This window comes from Megalops cyprinoides, chromosome 16 (genome assembly GCF_013368585.1).
Source record: "Megalops cyprinoides isolate fMegCyp1 chromosome 16, fMegCyp1.pri, whole genome shotgun sequence".
In the NCBI taxonomy this organism is placed as follows: Eukaryota; Metazoa; Chordata; class Actinopteri; order Elopiformes; family Megalopidae; genus Megalops; species Megalops cyprinoides.
The window spans coordinates 13,184,993-13,206,918 of record NC_050598.1 but is presented as its reverse complement, the minus strand read 5'-3'; the positions used below and the strand labels follow the sequence as shown (position 1 = coordinate 13,206,918).

The 21,926-nt window shown below is 41.9% G+C and overlaps 1 protein-coding gene across 1 annotated transcript in view; it reads left to right on the top strand.

Moving 5' to 3' along the window:
• The window catches only part of unc5a (unc-5 netrin receptor A), a 182,422-nt gene that overhangs the window by 111,407 nt on the left and 49,089 nt on the right, over window positions 1-21,926 (top strand). The window contains exons 3-5 of the mRNA XM_036548715.1: window positions 15,448-15,591; window positions 18,617-18,720; window positions 21,124-21,304. Coding sequence (XP_036404608.1) covers window positions 15,448-15,591; window positions 18,617-18,720; window positions 21,124-21,304 — 429 coding nt within the window. The remainder of the gene's footprint in view (window positions 1-15,447; window positions 15,592-18,616; window positions 18,721-21,123; window positions 21,305-21,926) is intronic.

The following is a 21,926-nucleotide window of genomic DNA, read 5'->3' as shown; positions in this document are numbered from 1 at the left end:
AGAGCTCTGTGATTTGATATCTGTTTGAACACAGTGCGAATGTGTCTGTACAAGAGGTACCGTGGGGCCAACACACAAAGCATCAGCTGTCATCCAGTGGGCTCCTCTGCCAATCAAAAATCTCTACAGACTATTTAGCAGTCATGTTCCCTCCCCCCCTCTCGCTTGACTATTTTTAAAACCGTCTGAGCAGGTGTTGAGATGCAGGTTTTCAGCCTGCGGTAGCTGGGTAGGCAGAGACGGGCGTTGTTGTAAGATTGCAAACACTCCTCACGTGTCAAAAATTCTCATTCACTAACGGGATGTGACGAGAACTAGGGTGAAAAGCAAAATGCATTTGCATTCGAATGAGACTAAATAGAAATTTTTGAATCATTTTGCATCTCCACACAAAATGCTTTCAGTGTACAAACGGCAAGCTACTCATACATGCTAGGGACGTGTTCTCAGTGAGTCTGTAGAGACATTTGCCAAAATACGTCTGCCATTAAAAAAAAAAAAGTTTCACTAAACAATTTAGATAACATTACCTCACACAAAGTAGACAAGCACTATTACAAAGCAAACCTACATTATGTTTTCTAAATTATTTTGTGCAGCTTGGCCCTGTGTATTTTCATCAGATCATAGGGTGATTCTGTTTTCTGTAGGAAATCCCAAAAAGGCATAACACTCTGTGCTATACTGGTATGGATACGCCCAGCCAGCCCAAACTTGGCAGATGGCATACCTGCCACCTCAATATTCTGATACTGCAATGAAAGCACTTTGGTTATATTTCCACATTTCTGTTTTTTGATGAGAATTTATATATACTTTTCACAAACCTGTTATTTTGTCAAAAAAGAGCAAACTTATCTTTATATCCAAGACACTTATTCTTGGGAATACAGCAGATGTCTTCCTTGCACTGGCAATGACATTTTTAAACTACATTAGCCGTATCTGTTGCAGCCACCTCAATTCTCTCCAGGGAACAACCTTTGATCATCCTTGCCTTGATGCATTTGCATTTGCAAACACTGAACTACAAGGATTCGCAAGTGTTTTGTAATTAAATTGAATTCCATTGATATTGCATTGTCACAACCACATTTTTTTTTTGTTCACTGTGGAGCTATATTAAAGTGTAGCTTCATTAAGTCAAAAATTAATATGATGTTCCTTTCCTTGCAGTCTATTAGGTATGCATACAAAAAGCATAAAGGACCTATAAAAGCAAGGAACCAGTTTCACAGCAGAGAAATCACCATTTCCTTCTGCAACAAGGTCGTGCTCTGACGTTAATGCGTGACATTCCTCTCATGCATGCAGGATGAATGATTGATTTGATTTCCAACTTCTGCAGAGTCATTTTTTGAGAAATGAATGAAATCACAAAATAATCACAAGAAAGAGTGAAACGCCATACTGCATGAGGGAATGGTACATCAACATATTCAACAACAATACATGCAATAAAAACCTGTGATTAAATTACAGCCATAACACTACATATGGAGGCCACACTTCTATTCTCTGGATATATTTGGAGTACCACAGAACCTAACGTCCAAAAAACTCTGAGCTTTTTGCTGTTGTTGTCTTCTTCTTCTTCTTCTTCTTATTCATTCCTCCTCCTCTTCTTACTACTCCTTATTCTTTTTTCCTTCTTCTTCCTATTCTTACTTATGACTGCATGTATAGACCCCCATTCATTTGAATATATTATGTTATTATTGTTAGTCTGAGCTGTACTAGCATCCCAACACAGATACAGTATAAATACATTCATTGTACTGCTGCTGTGAAAAAACATTTGTTATGAATGCAACACCAAAAACATATGCTGGATCAGCAGAAAGACTACAGAACATTCTCAGTTGTTGTAATGATACAATAGTCCATATATTACAAGACTTACATAAGTGTTTCTAAAAAAGTTAGAAAGAACTTTCCATTGACACTTTTTCACATTTGATAGTGGAATGTGACACACAGGGCTTGGATTAAAAAAAAATCACCATCTTCAGATGGTAAGTTTGTCTTCATTTTCTTATCAATCACTGTAATAGCAGATGTGTAATGTTTTATGTATCCATTATTTATAGAAAATACATTTTTGTACGAGCCAGTTTGTTACTAAGCAGAACAGGTCCAATTTGCAGCAGCCAGGAGATGAAAAACTTGAATGGCCCAATTTTGGACCTGGAGCAGTTTTGAGGAAACCGAGGAACATCCTGAGTTAGTAAACAGGAAACAAAGTGTAGTGGTCCTCTTATTGTACTGTAGTTATTACACCAAAGTAGCAAATGAGAAAAGTGTGTTAAAATATATAGCAAAACTAAACTTAGGTTCTGTAAATCGAAGAAACGCCTATGTTAGTAACATCATTATAATTATGCTGTCAGTAATGTAAAGGTCAGTTCTCAATGCCAAGCAGACTGCTGAATGAAAATTGCTAGATGGATTGCAGTTATATTTAATATATTTAACTGGTTAGAGCTATGCAAGCTTTATCAAACAAGTCTTCCTCAGTTTTAACTGAACTGTTCAAATAGAACAATGCATTAGTTACATTAATTTCAAATGCTTGCATTTACGTAATGCAATCTGCTGCTCTTCTGTAAATTTCCATGCACCTCCATATCCACCCTGGGTCTCCTGCACAAGCATAATTCACCTTCCCTTAATTGTGTAGCTTTACCAGAAGGCATTGAAGTATGTATGGACTGGTTATCACAGAGCTGTGTAGGGAAGTGTGGGGATCTGTGACCTGTATGTACCATCTTCATGCAAATTTAGGACACACACTTTGCTTTTTGCTTTGTAAATTAAACTGAATAAGGGTATCTGTGAAATGACAAAATGTAAATGTCAAGAAAATATTTTATTTCCAAAATAATAAAGGTTGTAAAAACTACTGCTTTAGGGGGATCTGGTATCCACATGGTCAAAATGATTAGATAACACAAAGGAGGACCACCAACAACTTGAATGGAAGTGGGCCCCTTTGCGAAAGTCTTAGAAGGCCCCAGGAGGTCCCTGTTAAATTGAATGGGAGTTACATTTTTTTTCAGGGAAGCCTGAGACCACTGTAAAATACAGGGTATCACACAGTAGAAACAATGATATGCTTTGGGCAGTACCAAAATAACATGGCTGGGGGGGGGGGGGGGGGGGGGGTCTTAACACACTGCTTTCTCCGTGTGTACACCTCCTTGTTCATGCTGTGCCTGCTTGTTACCACAAGGCTAGCCCACTGAGCAAATGGATATCAATACTAATTCAACACAGTTAGATAAAGCAGGCTATGAAGAGTAGATGTAAAACTTACCCAAGCCTTTGCAGTCTCTAACACTTAAGAGACTAAAAAAGATTATGTCTTCAAAGAATGCGTAACAACAGCGTAGTTTTCAAATACAATATCGTGTGTTCCCAGTGATAATACATTCATAAAGGGAATTTACTAAGGGAGAAGCCAAACAGAAATGAGTGGATTTTACTGATGTTTCCTTTTAACTTAATCTATTTGGTCACAATTTATTTCCAGGGCATGTAATTTCAGATATGAAAGTTAAAATAACGCATGACTAGTGAATGAGGGTGTTCCTCCAACCAGCCACAGGCCTGGATAGTAAGTCTGTAATTACAGTTAAGCAAAAAATACAGCTCCCACCAGGTTATAGATTACATTCCAGCCTCTTTTTCTAACCTACAGTCCATGGGTCCCAGTTTGATCCTGGGGGCTCCTGCAATGCTGTAGATGATCCACTTTAGGTCGGCTTTACTGTAAGCCTCACAACCTGAAGAGGGCAAAAACCCCAGGGATCAAATGTAACCTCACCTCAGGTCAGACCTCCATTACTTTTTGCCCATATGAAAATGATCTTTTGTTGAAATGTTACAAATGTTGAAATGTGAATTAAACAAGGTCTCTATGGGGATATTTATAGGTGTTCCCATCTGCAGATTGATGCCAAAATCTGATTATTCTGTCAAAGGAATGAAAAGTTACCTGCCATCATTACTTATGTCAGTTCTCACCCCGAATTGCCCCCCGCGAGAATGTGGATGACGCCTTGATGGAGTTCAGGTTTCTGCGTTATTTACTTGCTCTGTGGAAAAAATAGACTCCCAGCAGTCCGGAAATACACCACAAGCTGTTTTTCACCATACATTTCAGGTGTTTGCAGCTCTTAGATGAGTGATAATTGGCTGGCACTGTTTTTGTATGACCATATATTTATATTCTGTGCAGAGATTTGTGTCATAATCAAAAGTGTACGATGTGTAGCGAAGCCTGTGTTCTCATGCATAGGACTCTTTCCCTTTTTCTGTTGAATAGTGATTTTGTATGTGCAGTGACAGGTACATTTTTAGACAGAATTATAAGAAATATATATTCAATGTCAATTTTCATTTCTTCCTTGAGCCTTTTATCTAGATATGTGAAACCTTGCGTATTAAGAAGAACAGCTGCACCTCTGGCAAGCTTGCACCTATGTATAGGACTGTCACAGATAAAACTGAGGCAAGTAAGGGGAACATTTCCACTGCAAACTGCAGAGGAGTTGCAGATACATTCTAGAACTTACATACATGTTCAAAAACACATTGCATTACACTCATTTAGCAGACAGTTTTATCCAGAGCGACTTCCAGCACAATAGAACATAAGTGTATCCAAGTGTATTCAAGTTGAATGAGCAACTGCATCAGACCAGACTAACAACACTCCCAGACCAGTAAGGCATGACCTGGGGTGTTTTTGTAGTTCCTTTCCTGTATCCTTGTCTCTATGTCTATCTTTAGATGTGTAGCTTATTGCTGTGTTTATATTCAAGTGGTTAAACAAAAGTAGCAGGATGTGACATGGGCATATAATGGGAAATAAATAAGTAAATGCTCACAATGGGGGTAAGGGATCTGGGTTTACAGAAGGTTGCAGGTAAATTAAAAAGGAACTACAAAGTACATTGAATGTATTAGGACGTGTTGGAATTACCAGGACACAGTGAATTTGTAGTCAAGTTAACTGTTTTGTGGTTAGTAAAATTTACCCAGTGTCTCTGCATTTTAAATAAGAAACTCAACAAACATTGTCATACGTGAGCCTCTTTGTCTGAGGTATCCCTCACTCCTTAAGGCTTCCCAGGACATTACTGTGGATTAAAAGTTAACATTGTTAACCTATATACTTTTTCTGATATATTTCACATTCATACAATGGCACTGCACACACACACACACACACACACTTTCTCATATGCCGTGTTTTTAAAAATGCACTCCTATCAGTAATGCAATGTATTCGTTGATATGCAAGGCTCATCTCCAGGAAGCATCTCCCGATTAATGGCATTAAACAGCTTTGGTGTTTTTTTTACCCTTTTTTTTACCACTTTATTTCCTACCGCATGTTCTCATGCGTCCAAATGTAATTAATTAAAGGATGAAAAGCTCTTGTGTTCTTTTTTTTTTTGGTTGTTAATTGGACACTGATTCCTGCGGGTGCTACTTAACTAGGCGCTGCGGGCCACTCGTCGCTCGTCATAAATTAGCGGGGTTAGGTGAACTGAGAGGTGACAGCGGATCCTCCCTTTCACGTCCTCTCCCTCTGTATCCTTTGTGCACCTTCGCCTGTCAGAAAAGCACCACTGCATGGTGTCTGGAAAGCGTACACCACCTCCCACCACCTCCATCAGCGCTACAGCGGTAAAAAAAAAAAAAAAAAACGAGCAGGCGGAGCGTTACGTTTGAGGTAGGAACAGTCTCATTTCTGGATAGTGAGTAGGCAGCCGTACAGGCAGGTGAATGCGGTTCCTGTCGGGTTATGCATTGCATTCCAGCCTCTTCTTCTAAAGCGCAGTCCGTGGGTCCCCGTTTGATCCTTGGGGGCTCTTGCGGCACGCGGCGGTTTAGGTCTGCTTTACTGTAAACCTCACGGTCTTAAGAGGGCGAAACCTCGGGGATAAGGTGTAACCTCGCCCCTTTGCAGAACTCGATGACTCACCTGGCCAATTAAGGTGCCCGCTGCTTACTTGACTGCCTATAAACTGCAAACGCTCGCTAACTTTGTTTTACCCTTGAGCTGAGACTTTTCTCGCAACTCTTTGTGATGTTTGATCTCTCATAGCTCTCTGATCATTTCATAATTCTGCGAACTATGCTGTGTTCTGGCGAATTGCAGCCACCCATGAAAGCAATAAATTATGCATGGTTACTGTAGCACTTCAAAGTGTTTACCGCTGTAGCCTCTGTGCAGGGGCTGCTAGCTTCATACCTGCGAGCTCCTGTTCCGTTTTATTGATCGGTGATTCTTTCGATGGAATATTTTATTTGGGCACGCCTCGCTCTAAAACACTGTTTTTTTTGCCAGCTCCTTTTGGAGAAGAAGGGCTTCACCTGGAAGTACCGTCAGACAGCGCCTGGGTCAGAGAGAGAGACGAAGGAGGTCTACCTGCGCTGTCATGTTGAATAATACGCTTGATTTGGGCCCTGGATAATCTGGAGTGGCATTCCAAGTACGGGCATTGTCATTGGAGTGCACACACACAGTGTGAAATGGACGCTTCAATCAAACAAGCACTTTAAAAGCACATCACAACTGAAGGCAAGCCTTGACCTAAAAATTTAGTTCTACTGACTGAGCTTGACCCCCCCCCCCCCCCCAGCTGCCCGCCCTACCAACATCTATACAAACACACACACACAGACCCCCAAATGAAGACAAACACATATATGCATGCTCGCACGCACACCCACACACAAAACCTTACACGCAAACACATAGGCACACACACAAAATCTCACACGCACACACACACACTCCCGTGTGCCAGCCCCTGAAGCCAGCTCTCTGAAGTCACTGCCAAGAGCTTTTTCCTCCTAATAGGATGCTCCTATGTGGAGGAGGGCTGGTTACACTAATTAGAGACACTTCAGATGACAGTCTGCCCAGCCTCATGTGCTAGCTCAGGTAACATGGATCCCCCATAAATATATTCAGGGGCATTAGAAGGCCTTTAAAGTCTGTGACTTCAGCATGATGAGACCAGTGCAATCCAGATGCCTCTGGCAACCACACATCCTCTATTCCACCTGTTCTTACCATGAAAGCCAGATGACTCATGATATCAATCTGCACCCTGCGAAGTCCAGCATTTTACGTGTAAGCCCTAAAAAATTAAGCAACGGTTGTCAATAGCAATGATTAAAACGTGATTATCTTTTTTGTATTGTCTATATTTTTATCTTTCGTGTCTTAGTTACAGATTAATGTTTACTGCAGAGAGAATAACACATTTTTATGGAATTTAGCAACATCTATCGAAAAAGGCTTTGAAGTGAGTGCCGCTGCCCTTAGGTCAGTAGGGTTTTCTTATATGATGTACAGTGGTGTTATGGGTAGACAAGGTTCAAGTCACCCACTTCTCTGAAGGGGGAGGTTCAGAATTGGCACTCAACCACACAGTGTCTCCCCCCTCCCCAACAGGATCACACGTTCTTACCCGCAGCCAATAGGAATCTTGGCTACCTGACCCCCACAGTCAGCGCAGCCTAATTGAATTTCCCCCAGTCACAATGGAAACACATTCAGTGCTGCCAGTTCCAGTCCCTGCCTCTAATAAGCAAATGACCCCTATGGAATTGAGGTCAAGATGGACGAAAAACAAGAGCAGGAGAAAAAAAAAAATAAAGTCCCTCGCAGACAAAAACTGATATCGACTCTCGCAGGAGAGCGACTTCAGAGATGTTTACCCTCTTGTCTCGCTGTCGCCTCTGTGTTCATCTCCTCGCTTGGGGGGCGCGAGAGCTGGCACGAACCCCGTTGCTTTCACCTGGAAAACTTGTCAAGAGAGAAAAAATAAAGTCTGGCTCCTGCATTTAAACGGCAAACATTTTCCGATGAATAAAACATGTCGTCCTCACCTCTGCAGAGAGAGCCTCCTGTTGGCGGCACTGTTTTTTTTTTTTTTTTTTTTTGTACATGACACGGACTCCAGTGAAAGAGGATTGTCTCAGTAATATTCAGCGCATTGGCTGTGTGGTGCGACCTGGAGCTGACCTGACCCGAAGCTCACCCCCACTGTGTTCTCTCCCAGAGTTCCTTCAGTGTTTCCCAGAGCGCATATCTCGCCTCTCACTTTTCCCCTTTGGATGAATCTCACACCCCGGGTCTCCGGCAAAGGTGTTTTCTGCTCGAATGTGAATGTCGCCTGGGGTGCAAATGGAATCATACATGACCCCCGAAACTGAGGACCGCAGCAATAAAGACTTCACAGTGTCCATTCAAATGCAAAGGTATTTCTCAGAGAATCTATTTTTCATTATGCCTCATTAAAAAAAAAGGTAAAAAAATTACATTTTATCTGATATAGAGTCTAGAGGTCTGACACCAGTACCTAGATGGACTTTTAAGATAAAAGAAAGGAACAGAGGAAGAAGACAGAGAGGGAAATGAGAAAAAGCTAAAAACTAAAATAAAAAAAAAACCTCAACTGCGTCAACAGTAAGGCAGTTCAAATAACAGGAGAGCGCCCCCTCCAGGCAGGAGTCCTTCCTGCACATCTGCTGACCCCCGTGAAACCTGTGTTAACGCACCCCAGGCACGTGAGCAGAGGAGTGGGCGACGCTCTGAAGCCTGCCTTAATCATCATTTTAGCGCGAGGAGAGGGAGAGATCTCTGTGAAGGGGGTCAGCCCATTTGCTTCTGCTCTGAATTATTGAACATCCCAGCGCGCCGTTCGAAACGTGCGGCGCATCGGAAAAAAGAAATCCGCTGACCCACGGCAGTCACGCGAGGAGAGCGCTCCCAGAGCCCGGGAGAGCGGTCCCTCCACACCCTCGTTCCTCTCTTGGAATTCACAGCAGCGCCAGCGTTTGAATATTTCTCCCCGGTTTGCTAATGCCGCAGCCCGAGTCTTCAGTTCAGCCTCATGGTGCTGCTGATTTATTGGCATCTTCGTGATGCTTTTTCAGAGGAGACGCCTTCATCCGCGATGGCATGCATCCCTTACATTTGACATATTATGCATTTATATGGCTCTTTAACCACCTCCCTCAAGGTTGCTTCAGCCATCCGCCGGCAGGGATTTGAACCCATTGCCACCTGGTTATTAGATGCACATCATACCTCTGTAACAAATATATCACTTCAAGTCTTCTGCAAAGCTTTTGCCCTTGTATCTGCATCCCAGCTGCACTTTGCTAGGAGTATTTTGTGTGTGTTTTTGCATGGTCACCATCATTCATTTCCTAGCATGGTATTGTGATACCATTACACATGTGGACAGGTGGCACCTGGTACAGTACATTTGCTGGAAATGAAATGCCAGCAAAATGTTAGGCATTGGGTTTTGCCCCCCCTTCAAAACAAAGCAATGCCAATAAATCGCTGGAAAATTCCAGGCATCGAGTCCCATGCGAATCTGAGTTGTGGGTAATGTTGATTGATTGATTATCGCGCATTCTTGTGCGTGTCAGGAAGGATGGCTTTTCTTGAACTGAACATTTTTTCCTTCAGTAGCTTTAGAGTTAAATTCAGCTTCGACAGGATCTTGTCACAGTGCTTTAAAGTCTTTTGAAAGATCAAATGTTTTTCCAGTTTTTGGCAATGGTAATTTGCAATCAGTGTTCCCTTGCAGGCAATCACCTTTTGTGTGTTCTAATTAGAATAGAAGGCTGTCGCGGCAAATGATAACCTAAGCACAAACAACAAAAATGACAGATAGCACTTAATAATAGCCTGTGTCTGATGGAAGCACTGAAATAACAGATAAATTGAGTTGCAATCTTACCCTTACGCATTGAGCCACGGCGGGACTCACAAAGAAGTGTCAAGACTTCCAGACAATAGCAGAAGCCCACTCCTTGTTGGGGAATTACGTCAAACAGACACATTTTGTACTGCAGTTTTCATGAGGAACACAGGATCATTGTTCAAGATAACTGGAAACACATATTTTTTTTTAAAAAAGAATACTAACACCACAGAAGTTATGATTTTTAAATTGGGATCATGGGATCCTGAGCGTCTGTGTTGGTAAATTTCACTGGCAGGTTTAAATTCTGGCTGTGCCGTCAGTCAATGCAGCAGACCGTATTTGGCTCTGTTCTGCCTGGGTAGCATGGCTTACATCACCAGTGTCCCCTTATCACACCACTCAGTCTGAGCCTATGAGTCAATGAAATGATGTCACTGAGATACGCAGTTATCATCCAATGAGCGCTTGCTGTTTTGTGGTACACTATGTCATTTCTTGTATGAGAAATATCTATGTTTAATGTTTTCTCTGTCAATTTCCAGCAATGAATAGCAATTAAAGATTTTTTGTTTTGTTATCTGCTTCCCATATTATGTAGATCAGTTCAGGGTGAAAAAAATTAGTGTCTCTGGGGAAGAGATGAAAATTGACACTTCAATACAGCAAAATATTATTTTCATTTGAAAATGCAGCTCTAAATGAGTATGAATAATTTAATTTATGTGCATAACCATTTGTTGTGTTGTTAGATTTAAAACTTACTTTGTTGTGGATTGTAAGCCCTGATTTCAGACTTAAATTTAAAAGACCGTGTTATGTTATTATCTAGAAATTCACCTTTCCACAGTTTGTCAGATGAGGTGAAAAGAAAAGGTTCAATATGATGTACTTTGCATAAAAGGTTATCTGTCAAAATTATAAAGGAAAGATCTGGACTACCTCTAATTTTAATTTTTTCAGTGGTGCAACTTCTCCTTTTGAAGATAAAAACCTGTTGTGTAAATGCTACCAAATCATTACTGGATTTCCAGAAGACACTCTGCCTGTTTGTAACAACACAGGCAGAGGACACAGCTTCCTGTAGGGCCAGGGTGGCTGAAAATAACATAACCCTGCCTAGGTTGGGCTATTCAAGTCGAGTGGTACAACAAGCCACATGGAAGTCATTGGAATTGTCAGTGTGTTAAGGGTGTTCAGTACAATGTAATCACAAAGAAGGCAATTAAAAGAAACAAAATGTTTGCCTAAAACATGACATATGGGGTCTTTATTTATTTATTTGCTTAACAGATGCCCTTACCCAAGGCAACTCGCATTGCTTACACTTGTATGTATCAAGCATTTCTACAGCTGGATATTTACTGAACTGTTTCAGGTTAAGCACCTTGCTCCAGGGTGCAAGGACTGGATCATTCTGGCTGTGAGCCCAGTCCCTTAATCACTATGCCACACTGCCTCCTTATTGTTAGAATTATTAATGTTGTTGTTGTTATAAACATGTTTTGTAGGTTTGGATTTTTAGCATGAATGTCCAACAAATGCGTATACAGAGCCAACTCCCCCACCCCACCCCACCCTCCACCAACACATACATATGATTCTCAAAGGCTTCACACAAGCTTCACACACCCCTCACTCCTGCCCTAACCATGCACACACACACACACAGACACAGACACACACACACACACACGCACGCACACACACACGCACACACAGACACACATACTCAGTGAGACTTCACATCTGGCCACTGTGGCTGGCAGGTGTGGCCGTGGCCGAGAGCAGCTGGATGTGCCCGTCCTGGAACGCGGAGAGAGTCGCGGTGGATAATCACAGCTTGTTCAGCTTACACATTCCCGCGGATAATTAGCTGCCTTCCCGCGAGCGCCTCAGTCTTGCCTGGAGCCTGGCAAAGGAGGCTGTCTCCGAGACAGCGCGTCTGCGTGTTCTGACTTTACTTGGAGGGAGAGAAAGCTAATTCAGGGACCTGTTACCCTCTGGGGGCATTCGCATGCACTGAAAGCTTGTCACAAGTCCTTATCACTGTCAGCTGTTCCCTGCCACTAACATCAGGGTGATTATGACTTTGGACCAGGTTGTGGAATAACAACAAAGTTGATAAATATGAAGCTCATTAAATCGGTGTGTATTAAAACCACTACTGTTAAAAAATGAGACCCTGGTAACCATAAAATGATGCTGTTATAAACTCGAAAAGACAAAGACAAAATCACAGGTTCTTTGCATTCAAATAATAATTTCAGTAAGCATGAATCTATTAAGTAGACACAATTTGCAGTGTTTCATAGCTTCCATTTTACTTGAGTATGAATTCACACAGCTGGATGTATTTGCTGTACATTAATCAAATATGCAACAGCAGTGTCACATAGTAACTAGTCTGGTTTCCCATTTCATTTAGATAGCCTAGCGCAATGCAGTATAATGTATTTTCTGTGATTCTTAAAAGTAGAATTGAAAGGGAGTCTCATTTAATTGAGAAATATCCATCCATAATACAGCAATTTTATATAATCTGTTACTGAATAAGGTAAAAATAAATACTCATTGTAATTACTTGCATATCTCAGTGCATTGGCCCAGTGTAGGCTACAATATCTTGGAACATCTCAACAGCTAAATTTAAACATGAGATAATTCACTGTCTTTTGTTTTTCAGGGTCCTTGACAAAAGCTTGACAATTGTCACTATGAAGGCTACAATGTTTTGGGTTAGTCACTGTTTTGATCACAAACTTATTGAGTGTGTCCATAATTTGTAAACTTTTACAATTTGAGAAGCCTGCTACATGTGGTCCTACCCAGCCTTATTCTTATGAGCATGTTGCTTGATTCATACAAGCAGAGTATTTAAAGTGTTAGTATAGAAAGTATGATTGGTATGATTGCCTCAGTGTTCTTGATTCTTCATATACATGGGAGAGACAGAGAGAGAGAGAGATGGACAGATAGATAGCTGCTACATGGAAGAGCAGTAGAGCACTAAAGTCTGGCAATGTATTGAATTTACCATGCTAACAGTCAATTGAATGCAAGTCTGAAAGTGCACTGTACAATGGTCTGTGTGCACTTATCTATGACCTTTGCATTTGTAGCTTAATTCAGATATTCAGGTTCTTACATATTTTTTTGAAAAGATGACATTTCTGACTAGAGGAATCCTCCATGTTTGGCCTTGCAGGTATTGTTGCTGGATAAAGAGCTTTCACGCGTTCCTACTACTTCCCCCACCCCACACCTGACAAATCATACTGGGAGCAGAGATGCTATAGGGAAAATGGTGGGAGGAGGGAGGGGGGCTGTGAAAGGGTCCCCGAGGGGATAATTCTTATTTGGAAGTTTTTCATTTATTAGAAATTAAGGTGAAATGCTAGATGACTAATTTAAAGTTACATATCTATATTTAAATTTGGTTATATTTGTTAAATATGACTTGTAACTAATGTAAACCTATACCTAATTCCAAATGAAAGCTGATTTCTATTATGATTAAAATAAATTTTTGACTGTGCTTTTGAGAGATAGTGAGAGTGTAAGACAGAGTCAGAGCAAGAGCCCTCTGTATCATACAGTACATGCCATTTCTAGCCTCTGTTTACACCTCTTGAAGCTCAAATGTGAGAAAATATTTATGAAGTTCATCAGCAGATGTTTCAGAATATTACAGAAAAATCTGAAGTGCTGTGCTTTGAACATCATGGATATTTTCTCAACAAGAACTATCTATTTGAAAAAGAATTTCAAGAGTTTGGCCCCGTGACACGAGTGGATGTGATGTGGAGACACCATAGCGAGTATGCTGCAGGGAATGAAGACCTACCAAATTAGAACTACACAGTTTCAACCATTGGGAACCGCTCTGATGCTAAATACCCCTCCCCCCCTCCGCCACCACCTCTGTGGAGAGATGGGCTGCCGGGTTACCTGACAGCCAGGCCCTTGGGATGCCAGTTAGGACTGCCAGGAGCACATGCAAATAAATGTGCCGACCCATCTCATTTCTCAGAGAGGGAGATGGAGACAGAGATGTCAAGGACGCGCGCAGGAGGAAGGAGATGAGCGATCTCACTGTGAACCTAGCCAAGGGTAGAAACAGCCAGTTGGTGCTTTATGCTTCACGGATAAAACTCACCGTTGTGTCACTAAAGCCTGCCTCGGCTCCCATATCACAATAAAAAAGTATGGAAATGCTCTGTGGATGAATGCTTGTGTTTTTCTTTGGTGAAGTTGTAGATGATGGTGAAGATGTACAGGAAAAACAATGGCAGACTTTAACAGATTCCTTTGTGTTTGGCTTAAAATCTTTAATTGTATTTACAAGATCCACAGCAATACAGAAATGGATTTCTCCCACCTTAGTTTAGTCAGTGAAGATTTATCATCATTATTTGCCTAGCTGACACCCTTATCCAGAGTGGTTTGTATAGCTTACATGTTATCTAGTTAAACAGCTGGATATATTTATTGAAACAATTTGGGTTAGGTACAGTACCAATGCTCCACCTGAATTTTGAATCTAGCTCATTAACCACTATAGTTCCCTACCACCTCTCTTGTAAGGTAATCTTACTGTAACGCCTGTTTTCTCCTGCTTGTCACCCGAATTGTATTCCGAAATGCCAATTCGCAAAGACTTGTTTAATTCGACAGGGACCACATGTTTGTTTGTTCCATTGGTTGTGCTCTTCTTTGCCGTTTGCTTATTGTCTGTTCATCAGGGATGGTAGCTTCAGAGCTTTTTAAGGCACAAATCTGCTGAAATGCAGAATACACAGTAATGTAATTCATACACAAAGCCAGCCTTGCCTGACGTATTTAAATGAAAGTTTTTTGGCGGGTTCACAAATTGAAATCCAGTGAGTCGTCAGCTGTCTGACAGACCACAGTGTCTGGGATGCGCTCCCGGAGTGTCTAAATTGGCACTTTGTCAGAAGGATATTGGAGCAGCAATGCAGTTGCCACATTTCTATAACACAGCAATGCTGCAGCGGAAATAGCGAGAGCGTTTTGCATGTTGGCCGATAAGGTACTGCAGTGTCGTCGTCTCTCCGGCATAATTGATTATCTGAAACATGACCTTTTATGCAATGCAGGGGTGACTTTGCTCAGTGTTGAAACGAGGACACCATTAGTCCAGCCACCCCCCCCCCCCCCCCCACCCCACCCCAGCAGGTTTCATACATACTTTCTCTTCTCTGTAAATCCTCCTCAGGAACATGAAACATTGCATGTCAAAAACACCATATCATTTCCATGCAAATGGCAAACTTTGTCATTTTGGGTTCATGCTTTCACCTGGAGAAGCTTTGTCATTGGGATTAACGTGGTCTGCTGAAGGTGAAGTGGTTGTTATCCTCTCACTTATGAATTGGGCAGTTACCATGAGAGCATACTTATTAATCAATCAAAATGGTTATTTGAGCAGAGGTGTCCGAGCAAAGTAATTTAAGTGTCCTCTGCATAAAAACTTAGCTAAGAGCCAGGGAGGTAAACTCTGAACTGAGATGTGTTTGAGAGCCGATGCACTTGAGCAGTACTCTCTTTAAAACTTCACAGTGAATTGCCTGCTTTTCCATATTTGATGCCGGCTTTCTTGTATTTTCTCTGTGATTAATTGATGGCTGTCTGGTTGGTAGTATGTTTCTCTGACTCTGCTCCCCCCTCTGTGCTACAGGGCTGCCAGTTATGCAGGTGAAAATTGACATCTCCAGGCAGCAGGTGGAGAAGATCTTCGGGCTGGAGGACTACTGGTGCCAGTGTGTAGCCTGGAGCACTACAGGAACCCAGAAGAGCCAAAAGGCATACGTACGGATCGCTTGTGAGTCCGATTCCCCTGTGCCATTTGTCAGTATCGCCACATCATCATATTTGATGACTGTGCAGCTTGTCAAAAAGAAGGAGACACGATTCATTCTATCAGTCCCTGACCTGAGTCAATATCGCCAGAGCTTTTGTGCAGGTCCTGTGTCATTGGAAATAGACCGTCGAGTTATACACTGACAGGAGCAGACAGTCTGTTTGCCATGGGTACATCTGCGCACTTAAATCCCCTACTGAAGAGAAGTTTGATTTGAATGATTCTGTTCAGCTCTGAAAGACAGGCTGCTCCGCGCTGAAATGTGAGTCTGCGTAGCCGAGGGAACAGCCGAGAGAAGGATACGGCGACAAAATGAGGTCCTTCACCAGCTCAAACCTTGGAGGCAAAGTCAAGCTGCACTCAATGGATGTCACTCGAAGGAGCTGAAACGGCGGCTAGATTTGCATTGTGATTATGAGGGGGGGGGGGAGGGGGTCCAACATGAAAGGAATTGCTCTTGGTGTGCTTTAATAGTGAAGCACATCTTGTGGTAAGATGGAAAGGAAATGCATGCAGAGATCTCAAGGTCTGTGAAGCGCAATGCCTGAGATTTAGCATCCGGTTTGGGGGACTGGAGGGGGGGGGCGGGGGGGATGGGTGTTATAAAAGGGAAATTAAATGCACATGCATAGAACATTCTTACAGCCAATATTGGCTTTAAATCACACAAATGATACTTCAGCGGATAACATTTACATATTAAGCAAAAACAAAAAAAATTTTGTCTCCTGGTAACTGAAGGTCCAATGGCAGTGTCCTGGCCGAATTCTGTCTCCAGATCTGGCCGTCCAATCATTTTCCATTGTAACTGGCTAAATAAATCCGTCCCTTTTCCGACTCAGTTGATGAGTGGAGAGCATTCTTGCACAAAATGGCTGCCATCCATCACCCAGGTCAGTGCTACTTATTGATGGCTGAGGTGAGTCATCCCCCTCCCCTCTGCAGATCCTTGAAAAGGGATGAAAGACACTAAATAAAAATGCAATTTATTCATTCAGATCATATATTGTTGGATTCAGAAGACTATGCTGATTTTGCACTTAGACATGTGTTCTGCCTTGAGCACAGAGTAACATTTTCCTGTAACGTGGTTGGATACATACATTTACCTGTATATAAAACTCAGCCTCTCTCAAGATATAAAAAGTTATCACTGGAAAGGGAATAGCTAAACATCTGGCTGAGGAATATCGGGGAAGGGGAACGATAGAGTTACAGTGAACAGATCTGGCCTGGGTGAATCTTCCCTGTGAAAGGTAATGAAAAACACGGTGGAATAAAAACAGATTTGCGATTTATAACCCTGCAGTCCCCCTAAATCTGCCCAGCAAACACAGAAAGACATCCTCCGCCGCAACCTCAGATACATTATTAAAGGATGGCATTTATGGCCTGGCTTTGTGCTTTACTGCATTTCCGCTATTAATCCACTCATAAATACACATTATATTAAAGAGAGCAAAAAAAAACCCACCAACACACACACACAGACGCACACATATGCACACATAATGCTGTATCTCTAAACGGTCTGGGAGACAGTGTGTGTGTGCGGGTGTTTTGCTCCCCCGGTGTCACAAAAGATGTGAGATGAGGACACCAAAATAATCCTTGAACCTTCCAGGACCATTATATCTTTTGTCGCTTCCAGCCCCATTATATCCAGTTTAATTAATTTAAATGTCAAGGAGCACTCCATTCTTGTTAAGGTTTCCATGGCCGTGATTGCTCAGGACTGGCCAACATCTGTTTTAAGGATTACATTTAGTGACAAGAGTGCCTCTGTGGAGTGTCAGTATCGCGTCATGTCCAGCGATTGTTCTGGATTAGGCTTCGAGGAACAAATCAATTTAATTCGCAGTAGCTTATCAAGTTTTTTTTTTCTTATTTGCTTGGTAGTAAATACAAGCAAAGTCAACAACAGAAAGGCATTGCTATTGATGTAGCCAGTGGCCTTGCCATTAATCTGGCCTTCTCTAATATACGTGTTCAGAATGAAGGTGAACATGCATAAGGTATTTTTTTTTCTTTTGTTGTTATTCCGTAACATGCTGTTATGTGTCAGTCAAACATGGTCATAAACACAGTCATAAACTTGAAATTTGCAGGACAGGCCACAATAGAATTTGTTCCTTTTTATGCAGAGGTCAAACTGACCACCGTGAAATAAACAACACTGCATATTTCATGATTCTTGGAACATGAAATCTTATTCATCCCGTGACGGGTTGTATATAGACCTATAGTAGGAGTGGAGACCTGGACGGAGCCTTGTTTACAGCCGTAGACACGTACAGTATGAATGATTCATCAGCTCGCATGTCACAGGTCACACACACACCTATCCAAGCTGTTTTCTGCAGTGAGGAACCTGAGAGGGCTGAGTAAGGGGTAGGAGCCATTACGACTCTTTTGGAATGTTGACGCCCGGTTTGCATTTTGAGCAATAAGCGATTAATGCTTGGCCGCACTCGCTTGGGATCACGCGATCACTGCCTCCTCGACCCCTGGGCCTTCTCTAGTCAGGATCCCCAGAGCCGCAGCACGAGAGAGCATTAGCGCAGTCACCCCGAGGTCTTGCCTGGCCCCCCACAGCAGCAGACGGCCGGCTCTAGCCAGGGGAAGTCGGGCAGCGGGTAAACAGAGCTGTGGTCCACGATACGGATTCCTCCTACCCCGAAAATGTCAGGCGGAGCGGGCCGAGCAAAAAAGCAATGTTTTGACAGCAAAGAGAAATGCCACTTACAGATTACACGAGACAACTACGACCAGACAGACTCTCACACACACAAACTCAGAGCCAAGAGAAGGGCCTAAACTCAGACCAAAAATAAGCACAATATGCTTGGTCTGTTCTTTATGCACTTCTTTTCTTTTCCTCACAGCAGACATGAAAGGATTTTTTTACATTTATTTTTCTTCTGAAAATTAAAAAAGCCAGTGATCCACCAGGCTCATCTGTTGTGTCTGTTTTTTTTGTGTCTAGATCTAAGGAAGAACTTTGAAGAGGAGCCATTGGGCAAGGAAGTGGCCCTGGACCAGGAAGTCCTGCTAAGATGCCACCCCCCAGAGGGCATCCCAACTGCGGAGGTGAGAGAGAGACAGAGAGGGGAAGGAGGGGCCATTAAAAGCATTACATCACTAATTATTCCGCTCAAAGCAGCCCTTTGTCAATCGTTGATTTATCGTGGCTTTGACTGGCAGTGACATCTGCACGCAGGGATTTTATTATGTCCTGACAGATCGAGTGGAATTGGATTTGGAGATTTCACTCATGATTTGGCGGCTCTTGAGTGGCATCAATAATTCAGCTCTGTTTGCAGTTCTGCCGCACAGACCGTGCTCTGGCCAGCTGTTTCAGTATGTCTGCCACAGCTCCCAACAGCAGACATAAAGTAAACCAACAACACCGTGAGGTATAGTGTTGAAAACACAGAAATCGATGTATAAATGCATTATTTTTCCATATGTTATTTCAGTATGTAGAACATGTGCATGGCATACTTTTGATCAAGGTTTATTTATTCTAAATGAAGTCGCATAACATTTTTTATTCACATGCTTCGCTTTCCTGCACTTTTTACTGCACCTATCTGCGCTCATCTTGCATCTTCCATATTTTCCCATACAGCTCCAAGAAGCGCATGCATAATGAAAAGTTTGTTGTGAAGCTCAGTCTCTCTTCTCTCCAGCTCCCCTGTGGTGAAGCTTCCTTCCAGTATAACTCTGTAGTTTCCTTTTTGGTGCCTCATAAATGCATATCTCCTTAAACAATACATGCTTTTCCCCCACTCTGCAGTTTTTCTACAGTATCTTGTCTCATCTTGTTTTTAACCTGAGCTGCCTTTTAAAAAAATGCCAGAATGCGTTTCTGAAAATATGGCCCAATTTAGGCAGAGGAAATGCACTTCTCATGCACAGTCAACTGTTGCTGATCTAAAGAGGTCTGGATAAATTTTGGTGTTTTGGTATCTTAGCAGGGCTAGCATATGTGGAGCCTACAAAAACTAACTGGGAATAGCTTTTTAGGGAACTGAAGGTGTGACAAAAATGTAAATGTACACTGGCCAGTTAAGAAATTTGAAATGACACAGGGTCAAAAATATTACAAAGCTTTGACATTGTACTGGTTGTTGCCTTGGTCGAAATCATATTGCATTACATTTATGAATAACGAAAAACTGTATGTAGAAAGGTAGTTCATTTCAGTTTCATGAAGGTCATTTTGATTGATGTCAAAACAGGCAGCATTTGTCATGTCAATCCAGTCAAAATTTATTTCAAGTCAAGTCACGAGTTGTCAAAATAGGAGGAAGTTTGTATCTCAAACCACACTGAACAAACATCACACAGAACCCCTTTATGTAAATGGCATTACTGAGCAACGATGCATGCAACAGCTTACTAAAGTTGACAACCCCATAAATGGCCCTAAGGATAAAACATAGATGATATGTTTGTACTTGTTTCCTGTAAAATACTGTAAATTGTTTGTGCTTCATTTTTCTCAAGGTATTAAAGATTATCTTACAAAGTGTTATGTCATTCTGAATTACACCATTGTTTCATTCTGCTGGTTTGTGCTGTTAGCAATAAAATGCTGATCACAGAGGAGCTGTTCTGTTCATTTCAGTGATTCAAAACAACTAGTATGGGAGTAGTTAAGTTATGGCCACTGCTGCTGAGCCACATGTCTGTTGCCAGTATCCATGAACCGTTGTATGAAATACCGTTGTATGTCACTCCATTTATAAAATAAATAATGGTAAACATTTAAAAGCCCAAGTAAAAATCCTAGCTAACATGAACAGTGCAAGCACAAAGAAGACTAGGGTGTGCAAGGGATGCACAAAGCATTCCAAATATAAGAACCATAATATTGTGAACATTTTCAGAAATGTTTACAGAGATTAATTTTAATTTAAGGTTAAAACACAAATAAACATCGAACAGAGCATATGTATTCCACTCAGTTTTATGTTGTATAACGGATTTACTATATATAAAATATTGTCACTGAGGTGGTATCTGTGTGTGGATGGATATTCAGTAAATTTAATATAAATCATATTCAATAGAATCTCCCTCTGTCAGGTGTTGTGGTATTGGCATACTGTGCATTTGTATTAAAAGCATATTCATCTCTCATTTAGCGGATTTTCGAACTATTTGAATTCTCCTGAACTGTGTGTTAGTGCTGAAAAAAGCAAGGAGAAAAACAGCAGTCTTGGTGCTAGTGTCATTTTTCACCATCTACAGCATTCCTAAATACTGATACTGCCATAACCACTTATTTCATCATTACAGCATCTTTCTGCAACCTCTAAATAGGGCCTTTAGTTTAATATTCTAACATTTGTTGCTGTAGATAATGAGATCTCTCTCGGTAAGCTCTTCCGTAGCATTGTAGTTAAGAACAATAAGAGCTGTGCCTCTGTGTAACTTTGACCGCGTGCTTTAACTTTTAACCTTGCCCTCCCTGCATGTGTCCAGGTTGAGTGGCTGAAGAATGAGGAGCTGATCGACCCCGCCACCGACCCCAATTACTACATTACCGTCGACCATGACCTCATCATCAAACAAGCTCGTCTGGCAGACACGGCCAACTACACCTGCGTGGCCAAGAACATCGTGGCCCGGCGCAAGAGCTCCTCTGCGACCGTCATTGTTTATGGTAGGTTTCCGCTTGTCTTCACACCGCGTGTCAGCCAGAGGTCAACGCTCCGAGCGCACAAGGGATGACATTTGTTTAAATCACAAGCAAGGTTCGTTAGCAAGATCCTCATACCTGGTGAAATAAATATTTCAAACTAGTGCTGTGCACCCCGCCCCAGTGCCAGCCAACCCTCCCTCCTCCTCCCCCTCCTCAACTTCCAACCCCAGATGTTCTCAGGTCTCTGATGACTCCATTTTGATGTAATATTTTCCATGCCAACAAGCGGACTAACAGTCCCAAAGTAAATGTTTGATAGCAAGTTAATGCCAAACAAGACCGGCTGCTCTTGCAGTCGAGGCATTCGTGCTTTTATTGAATTAACGGCAGAAAAGGAAATAATTAATTGGATTGATAAGCAGGCTGACCTTTATTAAAATGCACAGAAACAGCACATTTCTGCTTATAGATGGGCTCCCAGGGTACAGACTGAATTGTGTGCACTTCAAGTGGTTTCAGATGAATTCTGTGGTGTTATCCATGCAAACAGGAGATGTTAATTAGCAGGAAGAGAACCTCAAGAACAGCTTTGACTGTACAAAGGGGAGAGGAAAAACTCAACTGCTTCTTTTAAAATGTACTT